This window comes from Pseudonaja textilis, chromosome 2, assembly GCF_049901715.1.
Source record: "Pseudonaja textilis isolate UNSWEBS1 chromosome 2, rPseTex1.2, whole genome shotgun sequence".
NCBI classification, from domain to species: Eukaryota; Metazoa; Chordata; class Lepidosauria; order Squamata; family Elapidae; genus Pseudonaja; species Pseudonaja textilis.
This window is the reverse complement of record NC_141991.1, coordinates 135654403-135671288: the sequence shown is the minus strand read 5'-3', so window position 1 is coordinate 135671288 and position 16886 is coordinate 135654403. Positions and strand designations below refer to the sequence as shown.

General features: G+C 42.9%; 1 protein-coding gene across 3 annotated transcripts in view; it reads left to right on the top strand.

Annotated features, from left to right (window-relative positions):
• RARG (retinoic acid receptor gamma) overlaps window positions 1-11526 on the top strand; it is a 139378-nt gene extending 127852 nt beyond the window's left edge. For all 3 annotated transcript variants that reach the window (XM_087925397.1, XM_087925398.1, XM_026713749.2), the window contains 5 exons: window positions 2839-2999; window positions 5689-5865; window positions 6420-6624; window positions 8102-8260; window positions 9228-11526. In XM_087925397.1, the coding sequence (XP_087781523.1) occupies window positions 2839-2999; window positions 5689-5865; window positions 6420-6624; window positions 8102-8260; window positions 9228-9409 (884 nt within the window). In that variant the 3' untranslated portion in view covers window positions 9410-11526. The remainder of the gene's footprint in view (window positions 1-2838; window positions 3000-5688; window positions 5866-6419; window positions 6625-8101; window positions 8261-9227) is intronic.
• The last annotated feature ends 5360 nt before the right edge of the window (window positions 11527-16886 follow it).

Sequence of the window (16886 nt, the reverse complement as noted above, 5' to 3'; positions counted from 1 at the left end):
AATACTTTTGGGTGGAGAATAGAGAGCATACCTCAGTTTGTTTACTCTCATACCACCCTACCCAAGGCATGAACATCTGCTGGTAACTGGGTCTTTTTTTTTTTTAGTGGCATTCCCTCATCGAGTTGTTTTTGTCTCATTTCCAGCCTAGCCGTTCCAGTTTTAAAGAAGTGTTTTTCCTCTTCTCCTGACACAGTTTTTGAGATGGATGTGCTCTGGCCTGCTTCCTCCATGAAAGAGTTGCTGATGGGGAGGGATGGGCCCAGCTTCTATTCACCTGTGTAGGCTGCTATGTTTGTTGGCAGTGCCAAGAATGGCAACCCTCCCACAGCCTCCCTTTGCAGGCTCTTCCTCATCCAGTTGATGGAGGCTGACCTCCATGGCCATTTTGGCCAGGCCTGAAAAAGAATCAAGAAGTTTGACGTTGGGAGGGGCATTTGCCCACAGAGTGCTTGATTGGCATGTTTCAAAGTGTCTATCAGATCTTATTTGTGGCTCCTATCAAACAGGAACTTGATGCTCTTTTGAAAGACACTTAGACTTGGGTTTAAAAAAACAAAAACAGGGTCGATACTTTTCATTAATTCTGTGCTCCCCAGAAGGTTTCTTTAAACTAGAAAGAAGGAACCATATTCTGCCACTTGATAGCAATAGCACTTAGACTTATATATACTGCTTCAGAGTGCTTTTACAGCCCACTCTAAGTGGTTTCAGAGTCAGCATATTGCCCCCAACAACAATCTGGGTCCTTATTTTACCAACCTTAGAAGGATGGAAGACGGAGTCAACCTTGAGCTGGTCAGGATCAAAGGCTTGGCAGTCAGCAGAATTAGCCTGCAATGCTGCGTTCTTACCACTGCACCACCGGGGCTCTTGATGTTGCTGATTCCATCACAACCAGGCACATTATAGGTTCTCCCGTGATAGCGCGAAGAAAGGACTTTGGGTTTTGGTGGTTGGGCTTCATGCTGTTTTTATTATTGGGGATGTGGAGACGGACATCACTTTAGGGTCTATGACAATTCACCACGGCCAACTCGCCACGGCCAACTTATTACAGAACAACTCGTTACGGCCATCTCTGCCACATGATAACTCACTGCGGGACGAGAGTTACACTAACTTCAAAGAAATGGCAGAACAGAAATCATTAAAGAAAAGACGCAAAAGGAGAAACAGAATAAAATGTGAATGGCAAAAATTGATTTTTAAAAAAATCATTTTAAATAATTAAATAGAATTGTTACATTGTCCCACAGTGAATTGGCTTGACAAGTTGGCCCCCCCCCCCCCCCCCCCCCCCCCCCCCCCCCCCCCCCCCCCCCCCCCCACCCCCCCCCCCCCCCCCCCCCCCCCCCCCCCCCCCCCCTCGTGTTATGGTGACCCCCAACCATAAAATTATGGCTCGGTTCCTAAGACCATCGAAAATATGTGTTTTCCGATAAATCTCAGGAGACCCCCGTGAAAGGGTCGTTCGACCCCCAAAGGGGTTGTGACCCACAGGTTGAGAACCACTGATCTAAGTGCATCCACAGGCTATATCCAGGTTTTCTTTTCCAGAAAGGCAGAACTGGACTCATCGCCAACACCACCATTTCTATAAGTTGAGGATGGAGTTAGCTTGTCAGTCGTTCCCTCCTGCTCCCTCCTGTAATCTTTTCTGGGCCAGTTTCTCAACACTGTCTAGGAATTTGTTTTTCCAGAAATAGCCAGGCAGACACCCCTCCCCGCACCCTGTACCTGCCGGGCAATCTTGACAGGTGGCTGAGCATACCATTCCAGACCATGCACCCATACTTGCCCACATCCACTCTGTCCCATATTAGGAAAAGTGATTAAGGGTTGTTTTCCTGCTCCTCGAAAGGAAAGTTGTTTTATTAATACCATAAGGGAAGCAACAGTTGCCACCCTTGTAACCACAGCAGATTCAGGCTCAGCAGTCAGAGGAACCAATTTGATGCTGTTATTCTTTTCTGTCATCAGAAAGACAAGCCGAGTACATTTAAGTGCAGCTGTCTGCCTGTTCCTTTAGAGGTTCAACCTATCAGCTGTCTTCATTGTCTCTCACCCTTTCTTGCCATTTAGCAGTTCCCCGGGTTTTTATTTTTATTTTTTTTACAGCCCTGATATGATAATTCTAAACAAAGCAATACAGCAGTTGAGGCTTAAGAGAGAAGGTCCGTCTGTAGGAGGAAAAAACAAAGAGTTGGCAAACCGTCTGAAGATATTTTGCAGAAGGAACAGGCCACTTTGTGCCCTCCAGATGTTTTGGATTATGGCTCCCACAAATCTTTGCCAATATGACTCTGCTGGCTGGATCTGATGGGAATTGAAGTTCAAAGCAGCCACAGAGTACTCTGGGTTGCCTTTCTTCTGCTTTTTACATCTCCTTAAAAGAGGTGGAGGATCTGGATTGTAGGATTGTACTCTGTCTCCCGGGGAAGAGAGATCTTAGAGCGGTGGCCCCCTAATCTTCACGAACTGACAGCAGCAGCGGTGGCAGAGAGGGAATGGTTTTGCATGTGCAACCTAGCTCCTGCGCATGCACAAATGAAGCTTCGTGCCCTCGTCCGCTGTTTGCACGGCCCGGTTTCCCAATGGGTCAGGGATCGGTACTGGTCCACAGCCCAGGGATTGGAGACCCCTGTCTTAGAGTCTATCCTATATTATTTCCATTTCTATTGTATTGCCTAAGTCAATGGTAACATTTCAGCCGTGATCCTCCATGGTCTTTTTCTCAAGATATAAATGAAAGGCTTCCCTTGAAGGAAATTGATATTATGGTCAATTAAAAATATCCTTTTCCATCACTTTTGCTCTCTCTCTCTCCTCTTTCAGCTGTGAGAAATGACCGCAATAAGAAGAAAAAAGATGTGAAAGAGGAAGTGGTGGTAGATAGCTATGAAATGACTCCTGAAATGGAAGAGCTCATCCAGAAGGTCAGCAAAGCTCATCAGGAAACCTTCCCATCTCTTTGCCAGTTGGGCAAATATACCACGGTAATGACTGTAACCTACCCTTCTGAGAATGTAATCGCTCTAAAGTGCAGGGCGCATTAGAAGCCCCTGGGTACTTCTAGCCTCGGCTGAACCCACAGAGTCACGTCTGAGTTGTGGGACTTAATGTTTTGTTTCACAGCACATTATGCTGGTGAGCTAAACCACAAAATTAAAACCTCCTGGGTTGTGTGTTTTCTTCCCCATCCTCTGCTAAGCCACAAGGAGGAATTTGGAATCTTCCAAATTTGGAATTTGGAAGCTCTGTCTTACACCACCACAACATGCTTTGTCATCAAAAATCTGAACAAACCTGTTAATTTTAACTCTAGTTAGTTTAAAACTTGATAAAAGGCAGCTATGGATATAGGACAATGGTCAGAGTAGCAAGGCAAGAGGAAAAAGGGAAACCACATCCAAAGATAAAGCACTATTTCTTATTTGTCCAAGATTAATCAATAATCTATACATATATACCCATCCCATCATGCTGATCCCTTTCAGGATAAGCAATGTTATGCAGAACATACAAAAAGATTAAGAAATAACAAGTCAAATAAATTAAAAGCATGATGGGATGCGTATGTATGACCATAAATTCTCAGGTTCTCTTTTAAAGAATCCTCAGTCCATTCAGACAACTTTTTCACTTTCTTTTCCTCTCAAGCTGTTTTGCTCCCTTCATAATCTTATTTTTGCAATTTCGTCTATATTGCTCCCTTTTTGTTACAAGCTACCTCAAGGTACTTCTTTCATACTGGTCTCTCGCTTTTGTATTCAAATTACATTCATTTAATATTAATTTATTATTAACCTTATTGTTTCTTGTTTCAACACACACTTCTTAGAGTCCTCACTTCCTTTTTATTTTCTCCTGACAGGGCCTAGTCTCCCATATAATAAAAGTAGGCAAAATATAGCCGTATATACTGGTAATAATAAAGCCTCAGTTGAATAAACCTTTTAAAGGGAAATAATGTCTGCTAAATCTGAGTGTCTGTTAAATCCAAATTTATGTGATTGATGTGTGTATAATGCATAATTTACACAAGTAATGTTGCATTCCATTTGCATAAAATAATTTGTGTAATTATACATGCAAATGACAAAAAATATCAAACAAATCACAGAAATAATGTACTTATGCATTATTTTCATAGTGAAATTCAAATGTAAAATTGGTCCTTTGGTTCAAATTCATTAAATAAAGTTCTGTTAAATTACTATACATAGCCATTCTCATTGTCACAGAACATTTATTTCTCACAACAGATGACATGCTATCACCTTTCCTCTATATTTACACTTAAAAGTTCTACATCGATTTTTCTGTCTTTACCAAAAACTTCACTAAGGTACATGAATTCATCTGCTTGTTCTAGGTTTTTGCCATATATACCATATACGTAACTTGCTATCATTCGTTGCATTTTTTCCTTCACACATAAATTACCTTCATCTCTGACGGATTGATTTTCAGAGCTATACTTCTCATAACATCATACAAACTGTCCAAAGTTCAATCATTATAGTTCACACCAAAATATGGCATCATCTGCATTAAAAAATACAATTATATCCCCATTCAGTTCTTATTTGTCCATCACAATTCCTTATACATTTATCCATAAATCCATTAAACAACAGAGGAAACATTACAGAGCCTTGTCTTTGTCCCTGCTCAGTGTTGAACCAAATGCTAAAAATGCCACTTATTTTCATGAATTCTTTGTTTTCTTCATAGCTTTTTCAGTAACCAACATTCCACTCCATGCAAAACCATCTATAATTAAAGCTTCTTCCCTTCAACACATAACACTTTTACTTCAAGCAACCTGGTTAAGAGAATACAGGACACAACAGAACAAGGGTCTTCAAACTTGACAGCTTTAAGACTTGTGGACTTCAACTCCCAGAATTCCTGAGCTAACATGACTGGAGGAGGAATTCTGCAACAGAACATAGTAGTCCAATTCTCTCAGGCTATTAATGGTAGATATTACAATTAAGCGAGAATATACTGATCCAGCGATGGGGCCGCTGCGACCCTCTGGATGGCTAAGATGTGAACTCCCGTCAGTCCAGCCAGCAGTGAAAAGCAGCACTAGGATTGTAGTCCAATAACTAGAGGATCGCCGTATTCCCATCCCGTATTCTTAAATCTTCTCATGAGTTAGACTTAAATGCACGCCTTGTCATTTGCTTTGTCAATTTGCTCAGTTAGTAGCAAAGGTAATACGATCACTTTTCTTCAACACTCTTGTTGCTATGGATGGTTTAGAGTTATTATTTTTAAGAAGAAAGGTAAATGGAAGGGGAGAAAAGGATGGGGAAGACAACAGAGAAAAATACCCATAGAGTTAAGGGGGAAAAATATATATCTTTGTTCTCTTTGAAGACTAAAACCAGCTTCTGCAGTGTTCATGATCTCAACAGCATTTTCCAACACAGGACACAGCCTGTTGGCTGCATCTTGGGACTGCAACTCCCATAATTCTTATCCATAATGGAAATCCGGGGAATTGCATTCCCAAGCTACTTGTAGCCGCTAAGCTGGAGGAGACCACTTGGAGGGGCAGAACAGGAATGCTGACTTCTGGAGTAACATTGTCTTGTGTTTGTCCCCAGAGAAGGATGTGAGGTGTGGAGAACGACAAAGCAACTGTAACGACTGACTTCTCTTTTCTTCCAGAATTCCAGTGCTGATCACCGAATACAGCTGGACCTTGGGCTATGGGACAAATTCAGCGAACTGGCCACCAAATGCATCATCAAGATAGTAGAGTTTGCCAAACGCCTACCCGGCTTCACCACCCTGACCATTGCTGACCAGATTACTTTGCTGAAGGCAGCATGCTTGGACATCCTGGTGAGGGACAGAGACCTGTAGAGCTTGAGGGAGGGAATGGCCTGCATAGAGATAGAGTGGGTATACGTTCATCCTTAAGCAGAGCAACAGGATTTTTTTTCTTTTTTTGAAGACCAAGGTTCAAAGGTGATCCCCAAAGTAGTAGTGTGTCTAAGTGATGCACATTAAAACCCGTACTTGAATAATTCATGCATCTGTGAATGCTGGGAAGAGCCAGGCAGAAACACGAAAAGCTCTTTCCCTCTGCAGTTTTCTTTTTTTTGAGGACAAGAATATTTGCTCAGCTTTGGTTACTGAGGTTTCGCTGGGCATTTTCCAAACATATAATTGTAGGAGGAAAGGCCAACGTTTATTGGAAAGGCTGATGTTCTCAGGAAACTGCATTTTGCACGATGAAAATGTTTCAAAACATGTATGGAACCCAAAGAGTTTCTTTATGGGATATTATAGGAGTACCAGAAATAAACAAAAGAGGGTAGTAGGGAAACAAGGTTGGTCTCCCCTAGAATATGTTTCTCCGGTGACTTTATTTCTGTCCTCTCCACCCTCCGCAGATGCTCCGTATTTGTGTCCGCTACACTCCAGAACAAGACACCATGACCTTTTCAGATGGGCTGACCTTGAACCGCACCCAGATGCATAATGCTGGCTTTGGGCCCCTCACTGACTTGGTTTTTGCCTTTGCCGGGCAATTGCTTCCCCTCGAAATGGATGACACCGAGACAGGCCTGCTCAGCGCGATCTGCCTCATCTGTGGAGGTAATGCCTCAAGCGCAGCTCCCGCATCCCTCGTCTTTTCCTTACCGGCTTGGATCAAATGGAAACTTCACTTTGGAGAAGGGTGCTCTGAACTTCCCCCGGGGAACTTCAGAAGAGGGACAGAGACTTCAGCTGTGGTCAGCTTCTTTTCTTCATAGGCAGCCGGAAGGCAATGCAACAAGTGCGAGGTGGAGAGAATGATGTCCTACTCTTGCAATTGGGGAAAACAGGAACCTTCTGTTTACACACAGACACGCCCCATAACTTTTAAGGGCATTTGCTGAGGAGACTGCTTTTCAATTAATCTCTCCTAACTATCAGCCAGTCACAGTATCAAATTCTACAGAGGAGAAAATTAAATCACATGGCACAAAGTATATCCTGGAGAATCACCATAGATCTGTAGGAAAAACATTGGAGTGGATCCAAAGGTGCTTTTTCAAGAGGCAACTGGACTTTCTGGTTTTTCTTTGAAGACACTTCGCTTTGACTCTCCCCACCATCCAGTCAGCGCTGAAGAAGCTTCTTGGATGAGAAGCGAAACGTCTTCAAAGAAAAAAACCCAGAAAGTCCAGTTGCCTCTTGAAAAAAAAGCACCTTTGGGACAACCATGACCTGGATGAGTGAGAATCTCCACAGACATAGGAGTGGACCACTGTAAAGTCTAAAGATTAGTAGCAATTAAAATGAAATAATTTCTAAATTAAAAGTAGGAGGAAGGTAAGTTATGTACCCTAGACAAACCAATCTATATGTATGATTGCATAAACAGAGTTGTGTTCTTTCAGGTTTCATTTATCTTAAATGACAGAGAATTTGCTTTAGAAATTATTTCTTGGGTGAAGGTCATGAACAGATACGTTTTGAAAGATGTAGTGGTGAAGTGTTGTGCGGGCCCGCATGTGAATACGCTGTGTTTTATTATACAGTCACTTCTACCTTACCTTCAATGACCTTCAATCTAGTCTCTGGGGAAGACATTACTAAGAAGTCCTCCCATAAGATGTTTACAGCAGCAGTGCTACCATTCATCTGCAGAAGTCTGCCTTTGAAAATGGGTTGGAGAATTTTTCTGTCCCCTGGAGAAATCATCCACCCAGTTTCTCTCCTCGTGGACTAAATGGAGCATAAAAGCCTGCTCTTATTTATTTAATATTTCCCTGACGCGATACTAAGATCCCATTCCCTCTTATGAAAGGGGAGGGGGAAAAAATAGCATGTAATGTAAAAATAGCACGTAAACGACAGTGAACGGTTGAAGTGAAGCCTGGTCAAGCAAAAACCCTATCTAAGAGGCTTCCTACTGCCTAATTGTTTTTCTATTATTATTATTTTTGTCCCGCAATCCACAAGGATTAAGAGTGCTCATCTGGAGATGAAAACTGGCATTCCGTGTATGCTGTGAAACAGTCACAAGCAATCTAGATTGTTCAAAAGCAGCAGAACAAACACACCACGGTCTTTCTTTTCCCCATAGATCGAATGGACCTGGAAGAGCCGGAAAAAGTAGATAATCTGCAGGAACCATTGTTGGAAGCCCTGAAGATTTATGCGCGCCGACGTCGGCCCAACAAGCCTCACATGTTTCCCCGTATGCTAATGAAAATTACTGATCTGAGAGGGATCAGTACCAAAGGTAAAACGGTTTATTCTCAATTGGGAACGTAGGGTCATTGGAGGTGGGTGCGAATATTCGGAGTTTTTGTCATGGAACATTCCTGAAGCAGTCTCAAAATATGTCACCCTAGGAACCACAGACTTATGGTTGAAGAGAAAGAAACGGCTTCTACTTTTAATTGCTCTTACACTATTTTGCTTGCTGCAGTGTGGAGGAAGCCTACTGATCCGGTTGACTCCCCCTCTTGCTCATAGCATATCCTGTAATTGGTGGTCGATGGAAGGACTCTTCCAAGAGCTATGGAAAAAGGAGGAGTTATCCTGCAGCAGTACTTCCTCCAGAGCTTTTAACACCACCCCTTCATTAAAAAAAATTTGGTTCCTCCCACAGAGGTTATGAAGAGTCTTGGGTATATGTGCAGACAGCCAGTGTGTGTGAACTGAAGTTGGTAGCTGCTCTGGGTTTTCAGTACAGCTCGTCCTCGACTTATAACCAAAATTGAGCCCAACATTTTCGTTGCTAAGCGAGACATTTGTTCAGTGAATTCAGCCCCATTTTACGACCTGCCTTGCCACAGTTTTGTTAAGTGAATCACTGTGGTTATTAAGTTAGTAACATGGATGTTAATTGAACCTGGCTTCCCCATTGACTTTCCTTGTCAGAAGTTCACAAAAGGTGGTCCCATGACCCCAAGTCTCTGCAACCGTCATAAAAGTGAGTCAGTTGCCGAGCGTCTGAATTTTGATCACGAGCCCAGGGGGAAAGTGGGGGAAATAGTCACGTCGTTTTTTTTCAATGCCGTTGTAACTTCGGACGGTCACCAAATGAACTGTGGTAAGTTGAGGGCTGCCCGTAGAATCAACGAAAAGCTTATGGCAACTTTTCTTGGTGAAAAATAATGCAGTCTCTCTTATTACCTGATCTGCTTCATGGGGAAATTCCCATCCACCGATGTTACCCGTTTCCCTCCTCTGCTCTTCCACAGGTGCTGAACGGGCCATCACCTTGAAGATGGAGATCCCTGGTCCCATGCCACCACTCATCCGAGAAATGCTGGAAAACCCTGAAATGTTTGAAGATCAGCTGTCACAACCTCCAACTTCGGCAGAAGCCCCGAGCACTGAGGAGAGCCCAGCTGACGCCAAAAGCCAAGAGGAAACCCCTTAGCACCTCAAGAAAGGCAGGATCTAGGCTGAGAAAGGCTGGGAGAAGATGGTTTTCCTGGGTCTCATCTCTGCCTTCCCACGGCCCATTTCCTCCTGGACGCCATTTTAGGCTTGCCTTTCCTGCTCTTGGCTCATCTGCCGGAGTCAGGCATCAGGACAGCAGCAGTCAAGATGAGCTAGGAGGCAGCGGCAGCCTGTTCCTCTCTCCTCCTCTGTGTTTGGTGACGTGGGCTGGATGCCTCTTGCCTTAATCTTTTTCTTTGGGGCCTTGGATGTCTCTTCAGAAGCCTTTTCTCCCAACCCCAGAGCTTTGCCAAAGCCCCCAGGTTGCCTACCCAGCTGACTCAAGCAGCTTCAAGCCAAATGTTCAGAACCTGGGAAGCCCCAAAGGGGCTACAACTTGGAGATTTCCCCCTTTTCAAAACGGGGTGAGCTCCGCACGTGCAATTTCCCCCCCCCATAAACTCAGAGCCTCTGAGAGAAAAGGGGGCACCCCAAGAGCCGACAGGGACTCTGTCAGGAGTGGTTTCTTGGTTCAACTCAGTCTAAAATCCACTTCGTCCTTCTGCCTTGCGAGCCAGGAACCCCTGGCACATGGGATGCTATTTATTCAAGAATCTGAAGACCAACGGAGGAACGTAACAGCCCTTCCTCTCCCCATTGCACACAAGAGACCTTGGACCAATGATGTTGGGGAATGGAGAAGACAAAGGCAGGACTATGTACGCATCCCTCTACGTGTCGCCTTTAGGGTGTGCTTGTATTAACAATCCATCTCTGATGGATTCCGGCAAGCTATGTGAATTCCTGGGGGTGGTGGGGTGGGGGCTCCTTTTGATTAGCTTTATAAAATGCTATTGTGTTATTATCGCAGGGCAGAGAGAGGATCTCATCGTGGTCCTTCCCGCTGTCTCCCCATCCCAAGGCGTAGAGGTATAGCAGGGTCGGGGGTTGTATCTGTTGCTTGGGATGCTTATGACCCCAGTGCTAAGAATTCTGGGAAATGGACCCCAAAGGACACTAGATAACCAAAGATATCGCGCTGATAAGGGGCAGTGGGAGTGGCGGTGCAGAGTTACAGATTTGACCCTGTTTGCTGTCTCTCCGTGCCCCCCCCTTCCCCACTTCTGCCCCTGTCAAGGAGAAGTCAGTCGGTCTCTAGGATGATGAAAGCAAGCCGGGTGGGTGGTCACGGCTTGCCTTAACTTGCCTTTCTGCAGCACTTTGATGGAGCAAGAAAGACCACTTCTGCTCCAGGAAGCTTGATTTCCCTCCCAAAGGCTGAGAGGAGGAGCCATTTTTGCTCCTCTCTCACAACTCCAGGGACGAAGCTTTCTTCCTTATCGCTAGAGGGCAGACGTCTCCTCCGCAAAGCCTCTCCTGCCGCCTTCAGCAATAGGAATAAAAAACCCGAACACTACAAAGCTTGGGCGGGCGGGGAGGAGTTGTTCTATCAAGTTTTGGCCCTCAGCTTAGTCCTTCGCTCTTATCAGCTACTCTTCTGTCTCGGCCTCCCTTTCTTCTCTTCCTCTGGGAAGCCTTCATCAGAGGGGGTGGGTAGAGAAAAGGAAAGTGGGGGGGCGAGCTTTGCCTCTGGGAGAGGCTGCAGGGCGGATTAAACTCCGCAGCCTTCTTTCGCTCCCTCCGCAGCTCAAGATGCTGCTTTCTTTCCCTCTCCGGCCATGAGCAGGGCAGCCCCACCCCCCCGGGAGGTTTTATTTATTGGCTTATGTTTTCACCAGGGAATGGGCAGTAAAGTGAGTGAGAGCTTGGCCCTTCCCCCTGCAAGAGCAAGTGTTGACAGATTGCAGCGCACCAAGGAACAGAGCCGCCCGCTGAACGGTCTTGGGTTTCTCCCCCACCCCTCCTAAAATAAGCTGTCAAAATAAATACCCCGGGGCCTTAAAATGGGGGTCTGTTTGTGGTGGGGGTGGGATAAAAAAGTTTTTTTTTTTTTTAAAAAAGGGGGGTGAGGCCCTTCTTGGATGTTTACATAACCAGCTTTCCATGGTATTTTACAGGATTCTTCCCCTGCCCCTACACTCCCAGCTGTGCCGCAGAAGGGGATGGGGTGGGGCACTTTTCTATTTTTACAAAATAAAGTGATGGAAAGTCAAAGGCCTCCTTCGAATGGGTTTCTTTTCTCACTAGGGATGGCGCAGGCCTTTCTGTATCTGCCACGGTGACGAAATAAGTGCCCGACTTGTGCTCTTGCCAGGCACGTTCAGAGGCAGGTTCTAATCCTGCCACCCCATTTTAGTAGTAGCGGGTCACATATAGGCAGCCCTTGGCTTAGCGGCTATGGAAAGCTACGACGACATCGAAAAAGTAACTTACAACTGGCGTGGCATCTTCTCAAAATTTGGGTGCTTGGCAACCGGCCAGTATTTACATGAAGCATCCCATGGTCATCATTTGTGACCTTCCCAATCAGCTTCTGACAAGCACAAGTGAAGAAAAGGCCGCGAAATCAAGCATGAATCACTTAACCCACCCCTTTGCTTAGCAACAGAAATTCTGGTCCCAATTTTGGCCATAAGCTGAGGACTAGCTCTACCTGTAATTTTTTATTTTTTAATCTTTCTGGTTTTGACATTTTTACTGAAAAGAGGCACTTTGGGGTTTTGGCAAAACCGGTCCATAACGAGCAATGGGTTCACTTTACAACTCTGATGTTCATGTCACGACTGGGCAATTAATCCACCACTAAAAAAGAAAGGAAAAATCAGGTTAGTCAAATGGATAGTCCATTATGATTTAAGACCATAATGACTAGCTCTAAAATTGGGGAAGAGGTTGAAACACCCATTTATATTCTGTAGAGAAGCAGGAGATGGAATTGTGCATTCCCACAGAGAAAAGTTTCTGCTGCTTGCAACCAATGCAGACAAGCAGAATTGTAGCAGAAAGATATCTGCTCTTACACCCCTGCTACGAACAAAATTTAAGATGCCAATTCTCCTAAACTTCTACCTCTGATAGAAACTCTCAGTAGGTGTTCTGAGCCCTTCTCACCTCACTGGCCTTCTAAGTATATATAAAACATTCTAAGTGGTTTTATACATATATAAATACACATATACGAGATTCTGCCGAAACGTCGCTATAACTTTAAAAGCACAACTATAAAGACATGGGAAAATACCCGAACAAAGCTAAATACCATATATATATATATATGTATTTATGTATTTATGTATGTATGTATGTATGTATGTATGTATGTATGTATATGTATATGTATATGTATATGTTTCCTTAAGTTTTCACGGGTACTTACATGTATGGCATTCAGCCTTGTTCAGGTATTTTCCCACGTCATTGTAGTTGTGCTTTTAAAGTTGTAGCAACGTTTTGGCAGAATCTCATCTGCCATCATCAGGCTTCTGGTTCATATATATATATATGCCGGCCACTCACCTGAAGCCAAGCCGCACTAAAAGCCTCCAATACAAGAAACACAATGTTGCCAGCCAATCAAGACAAAAAAAATGCTACAAAACAGACAGAAGATATTAGAAACACCAATCAAGCAGAACACAGCAAACTCCAAGACCAATAAACACAAACCAAGACTCCCAACCAATCAGGATGAAGAAAAAATCATTTTGGCACAGCAGTAGGCTAGCACCAAATTTAAAACCGAAACGGCTGCAAAGCCTGACATACAGACGAATCCAATACATAAGCCTGATGACGGCAGATGAGATTCTGCCGAAACATTGCTAGAACTTTAAAAGCACAACTATAATGACGTGGGAAAATATCCGAACAAAGCTGAATACCATACATATAAATACCTGCAAAAACTTAATAAAACATATATATGTGTGTATATATACATGTATATATATATATATATTTGTTTTCTAGCATCAAATTTAAAACTGAAACGGCTGCAAAGCCTGACACAAAGATGAATACTATACAGAAGCCTGATGATGGCAGGTGAGATTCTGCTGAAACGTTGCTACAACTTTAAAAGCACAACTATAATGACGTGGGGAAATACCCGAACAAAGCTGAATACCATACATAGATATATGTATATATATGTATGCATATATGTATGTATGTATGTATGTATGTATGTATGCATGCATGTATGTTTTCTGAGGTTCTTGCGTGTATTTGTATGTGGATCTTTGGTTATTCGGGTTTTCTCCCACATAAGATTGGAAGTAGATCCATATATATGTGTGTGTGTGTGTGTGTGTGTTTGTTTGTTTTCTTAAATTTTCGTGGGTACTTACATGTATGGTATTCAGCTTTGTTTGGGTATTTTCCCACATCATTATAGTTGTGCTTTTAAAGTTGTAGCAACGTTTTGGCAGAATCTCTTCTGCCATCATCAGGCTTCTGTATTATGTTCGTCTGGGAGGAAATAAACAGCCAGACCAAAACCTATGAGAAGCTGGAAGTTAAAAGAGCAGGAATACTATGTGACCTCAAATTCCTACGCAGCTGCAGAGACAACAATCAACACCAACCTGCTTCTAATTAACATTTCATCACAGCACAGCAGCTACTAAACGTATCCTGAAAAGAACTGAAATGGCTCTACTCAGGAATGAGCTCCACAGAAAGAGATTCCAATTGGATCAGTTAAACAAAGATTTGCTAGCACTACACCTGGAATTGAGCAGCAAAATCCACCCTCTACTTTGGGACAAGATAAAACAACTTACAACTTGGAGAGCTGAAACTGAAACCACTTCCAAAAATGACAAACTCTTGAAGAAACTAAAGAAATTAGAACATGACAAGAAAGCCCCCAACAACTCACAACAACGTCTGAAACAATTAGTATATAACGTTTCCAACAGAGAACTCTCCAAAACAGAAATGGATGTCCTAACAAAAGGATTCAATTATGCTATAGCACCCAAAAAAATCCCCACAGAATCCATCATATGTGCAGTAGGATCCAGCCTAACTAAATTAAATACAGATGAAGCTGTTAGAATAAGACACCAAGTTACTAACATCCTATGCACAAGCAAACCACCCAAAAGCAACTTGCACAAAGAAGAACTAAAAGCCCTGCAAGCCCTAAAAAAGGATAGCAGCATAATCATACTTCCAGCAGACAAAGGGAATGCCACAGTAGTAATGGATAGAAAAGACTACGAAACAAAATTGACAGACCTACTCCAAGATTCCACATACAAACCCATAAACATGGACCCAATCACATGTCTGGAAAAAATAACCAAGAAGAAAATTATAATCAGCCACATGAGCAAAGAGATCCAACAGACGATCATCCAAAGAGAAAAATCTTCCAGATGCCCCAAACTATACGACCTCCCAAAAATACCCAAAGAAGCCATACCTCTCAGACCCATAGGCAGCTCCAGAGGAGCTCCACTACAAAACCTAGCTAAACACTTAGCAAAACAGCTACAGCCCCATGCTGAAACAGCAGCTTCACAGGTACAAAACTCATACCACTTCTTGGAAATGATCAAAGATCTACACGTGGAACAAGAAGATCTGCTTGTAAGTTTCAACGTGGTTTCACTATTCACTCAAGTCCTAATAAAAGAAACTCTTGATATCATCAAAAATAAATACCAACCAGCACAGACGAACACAATACAGAAGCCTGATGATGGCAGATGAGTTTCTGCCGAGACATTGCTACTACAACTTTAAAAGCACAACTATAATGACGAGGGAAAATACCAGAACAAAGCTGAATACCATACATATATATGTATATATACATAATTTACATACACACACACACACACGCACACACACATTTTAGTAATAACTTGGTTGTGATTACTTCCCACTAAACCAAACAATGTTGAAGGCAGGGCTGTCTGTCTTACTATATAGCAGCTTTCTCTAAATGACACATTCCAAATAAATTGCATTGTACCACAACGCCTAGAATCCCAGTGCTGCAAACACTTCCATGAGTGTGAAAAGATTGGAATAGTTATGCTCTTCCATCCAAAAATAGTGTTTTCTAAATATTTTGGATAAATACCAGGGGATATACAAACTTTCTTTTGCTTAAACCTATGAGCCTTGCTTAGACAGCAGCACTAGCCAATCTGAGCTGAACTCAAAATGCCATATGAGTTGAATGTGGTTATTGGTGGGATGGGAGACCACTAGGAAATCCCTCGGTATAGACTAGTTTGAGAAATCAAAAAACATTCCTGAAGATCCAGTTTCAGACAGTTGTCAAGATAATTATGTGGCCATGTCTAACAAATCACTAGCTATTGAGGTCAACTTGGGAGTTTTTTGAGGATTAATATTTAAAAAAAAACCAGTTATATTTCATGTAGATCACCTCACTGTGTCTTAATGTTTTCAATGTGCTTGAAAGGAAGACCAATATGGGGTCAACAAGGTATAGAGTGCATTGGGGAACAGAAACTGAAAACAGGACTTGCTAACAACACCACTGAGTTACTTCAACAGGCAGAAGAGATTTACACTGGATTCAGCTAGCTGTCCCAGATTTCCATTTGCATATTTATTTATTTTTTAAAAAATCTCTCCCCCACCCCCTTAAACTCTTGGACTATAACCTTTTGCCCTACCTGTGTCCCACAATAAACGAAATGTAAGCAGAATGCAACTTAAATGTTGCTGGTAATTTTGCACAATGACCCCCAGATGGCGCTCAGGCTTCTATGATGGAAAAGAGCAACTCCAATTTCCCTCTCAATCACAGCCAATTTTTTTCTTCACAGACACAATGTGAAGAACCTAATTGGTGTGTGCATGTGTGCATACGCTGTTCCCGTAATTCAGTTTTCTACATATTGACCCGTTAGCCTTCTTAGTCCAAGTCCCATAGTGTGCTGCTTCTCTGGGTTCAGGCCAGGAGGCATCCTGGCATGCCGTGCTTTTCAAGTTAAAGGATGAGATCAGAGGAAACCTCTAAAAGACCATTGGGACTCCAGATAATTTTAAAAATAACTTTCCAGCTGTTCTCATGTATGCAAAGATATGGATTATTGCCTAACTCCAATTGCCTGTGGATCTCATAATTATTCAGTGGAAAACCATGGTCTATAAATCATAAAAGTTGGATGCCTACAATATGGTAAACCGCAACCAAACAAATTGTATTAGGATTGAATATACTGCATGAATGCAGGTGCAAAATCTCCCTGGCTTCTCACCATTGTGTATGTAAGGCTAAACTCATACAACATGCTTAACAGATTAGCAACTGATATGGCATTAGCATGGCAAAATAAACCCAGCCACATGAGGTCTATTTTTTTTTAAAAAAATACAACGAATCTTAATGTGATGGGTGAAATCTGTCAGCAGCTCGCAGATTTCCCCTATCATTAGCCAGAATGAAAATGGGTTGTCCCAGGCAGCAGAGCTTGGGTGCCATGAATGGGTGAGTATTCTTTATATTTATCCATGGATAGAAGAGAAAGTGCCTGTAGGATACTTCCTTTCATATGATGATTACTACAAGGTTTGAGATGGGG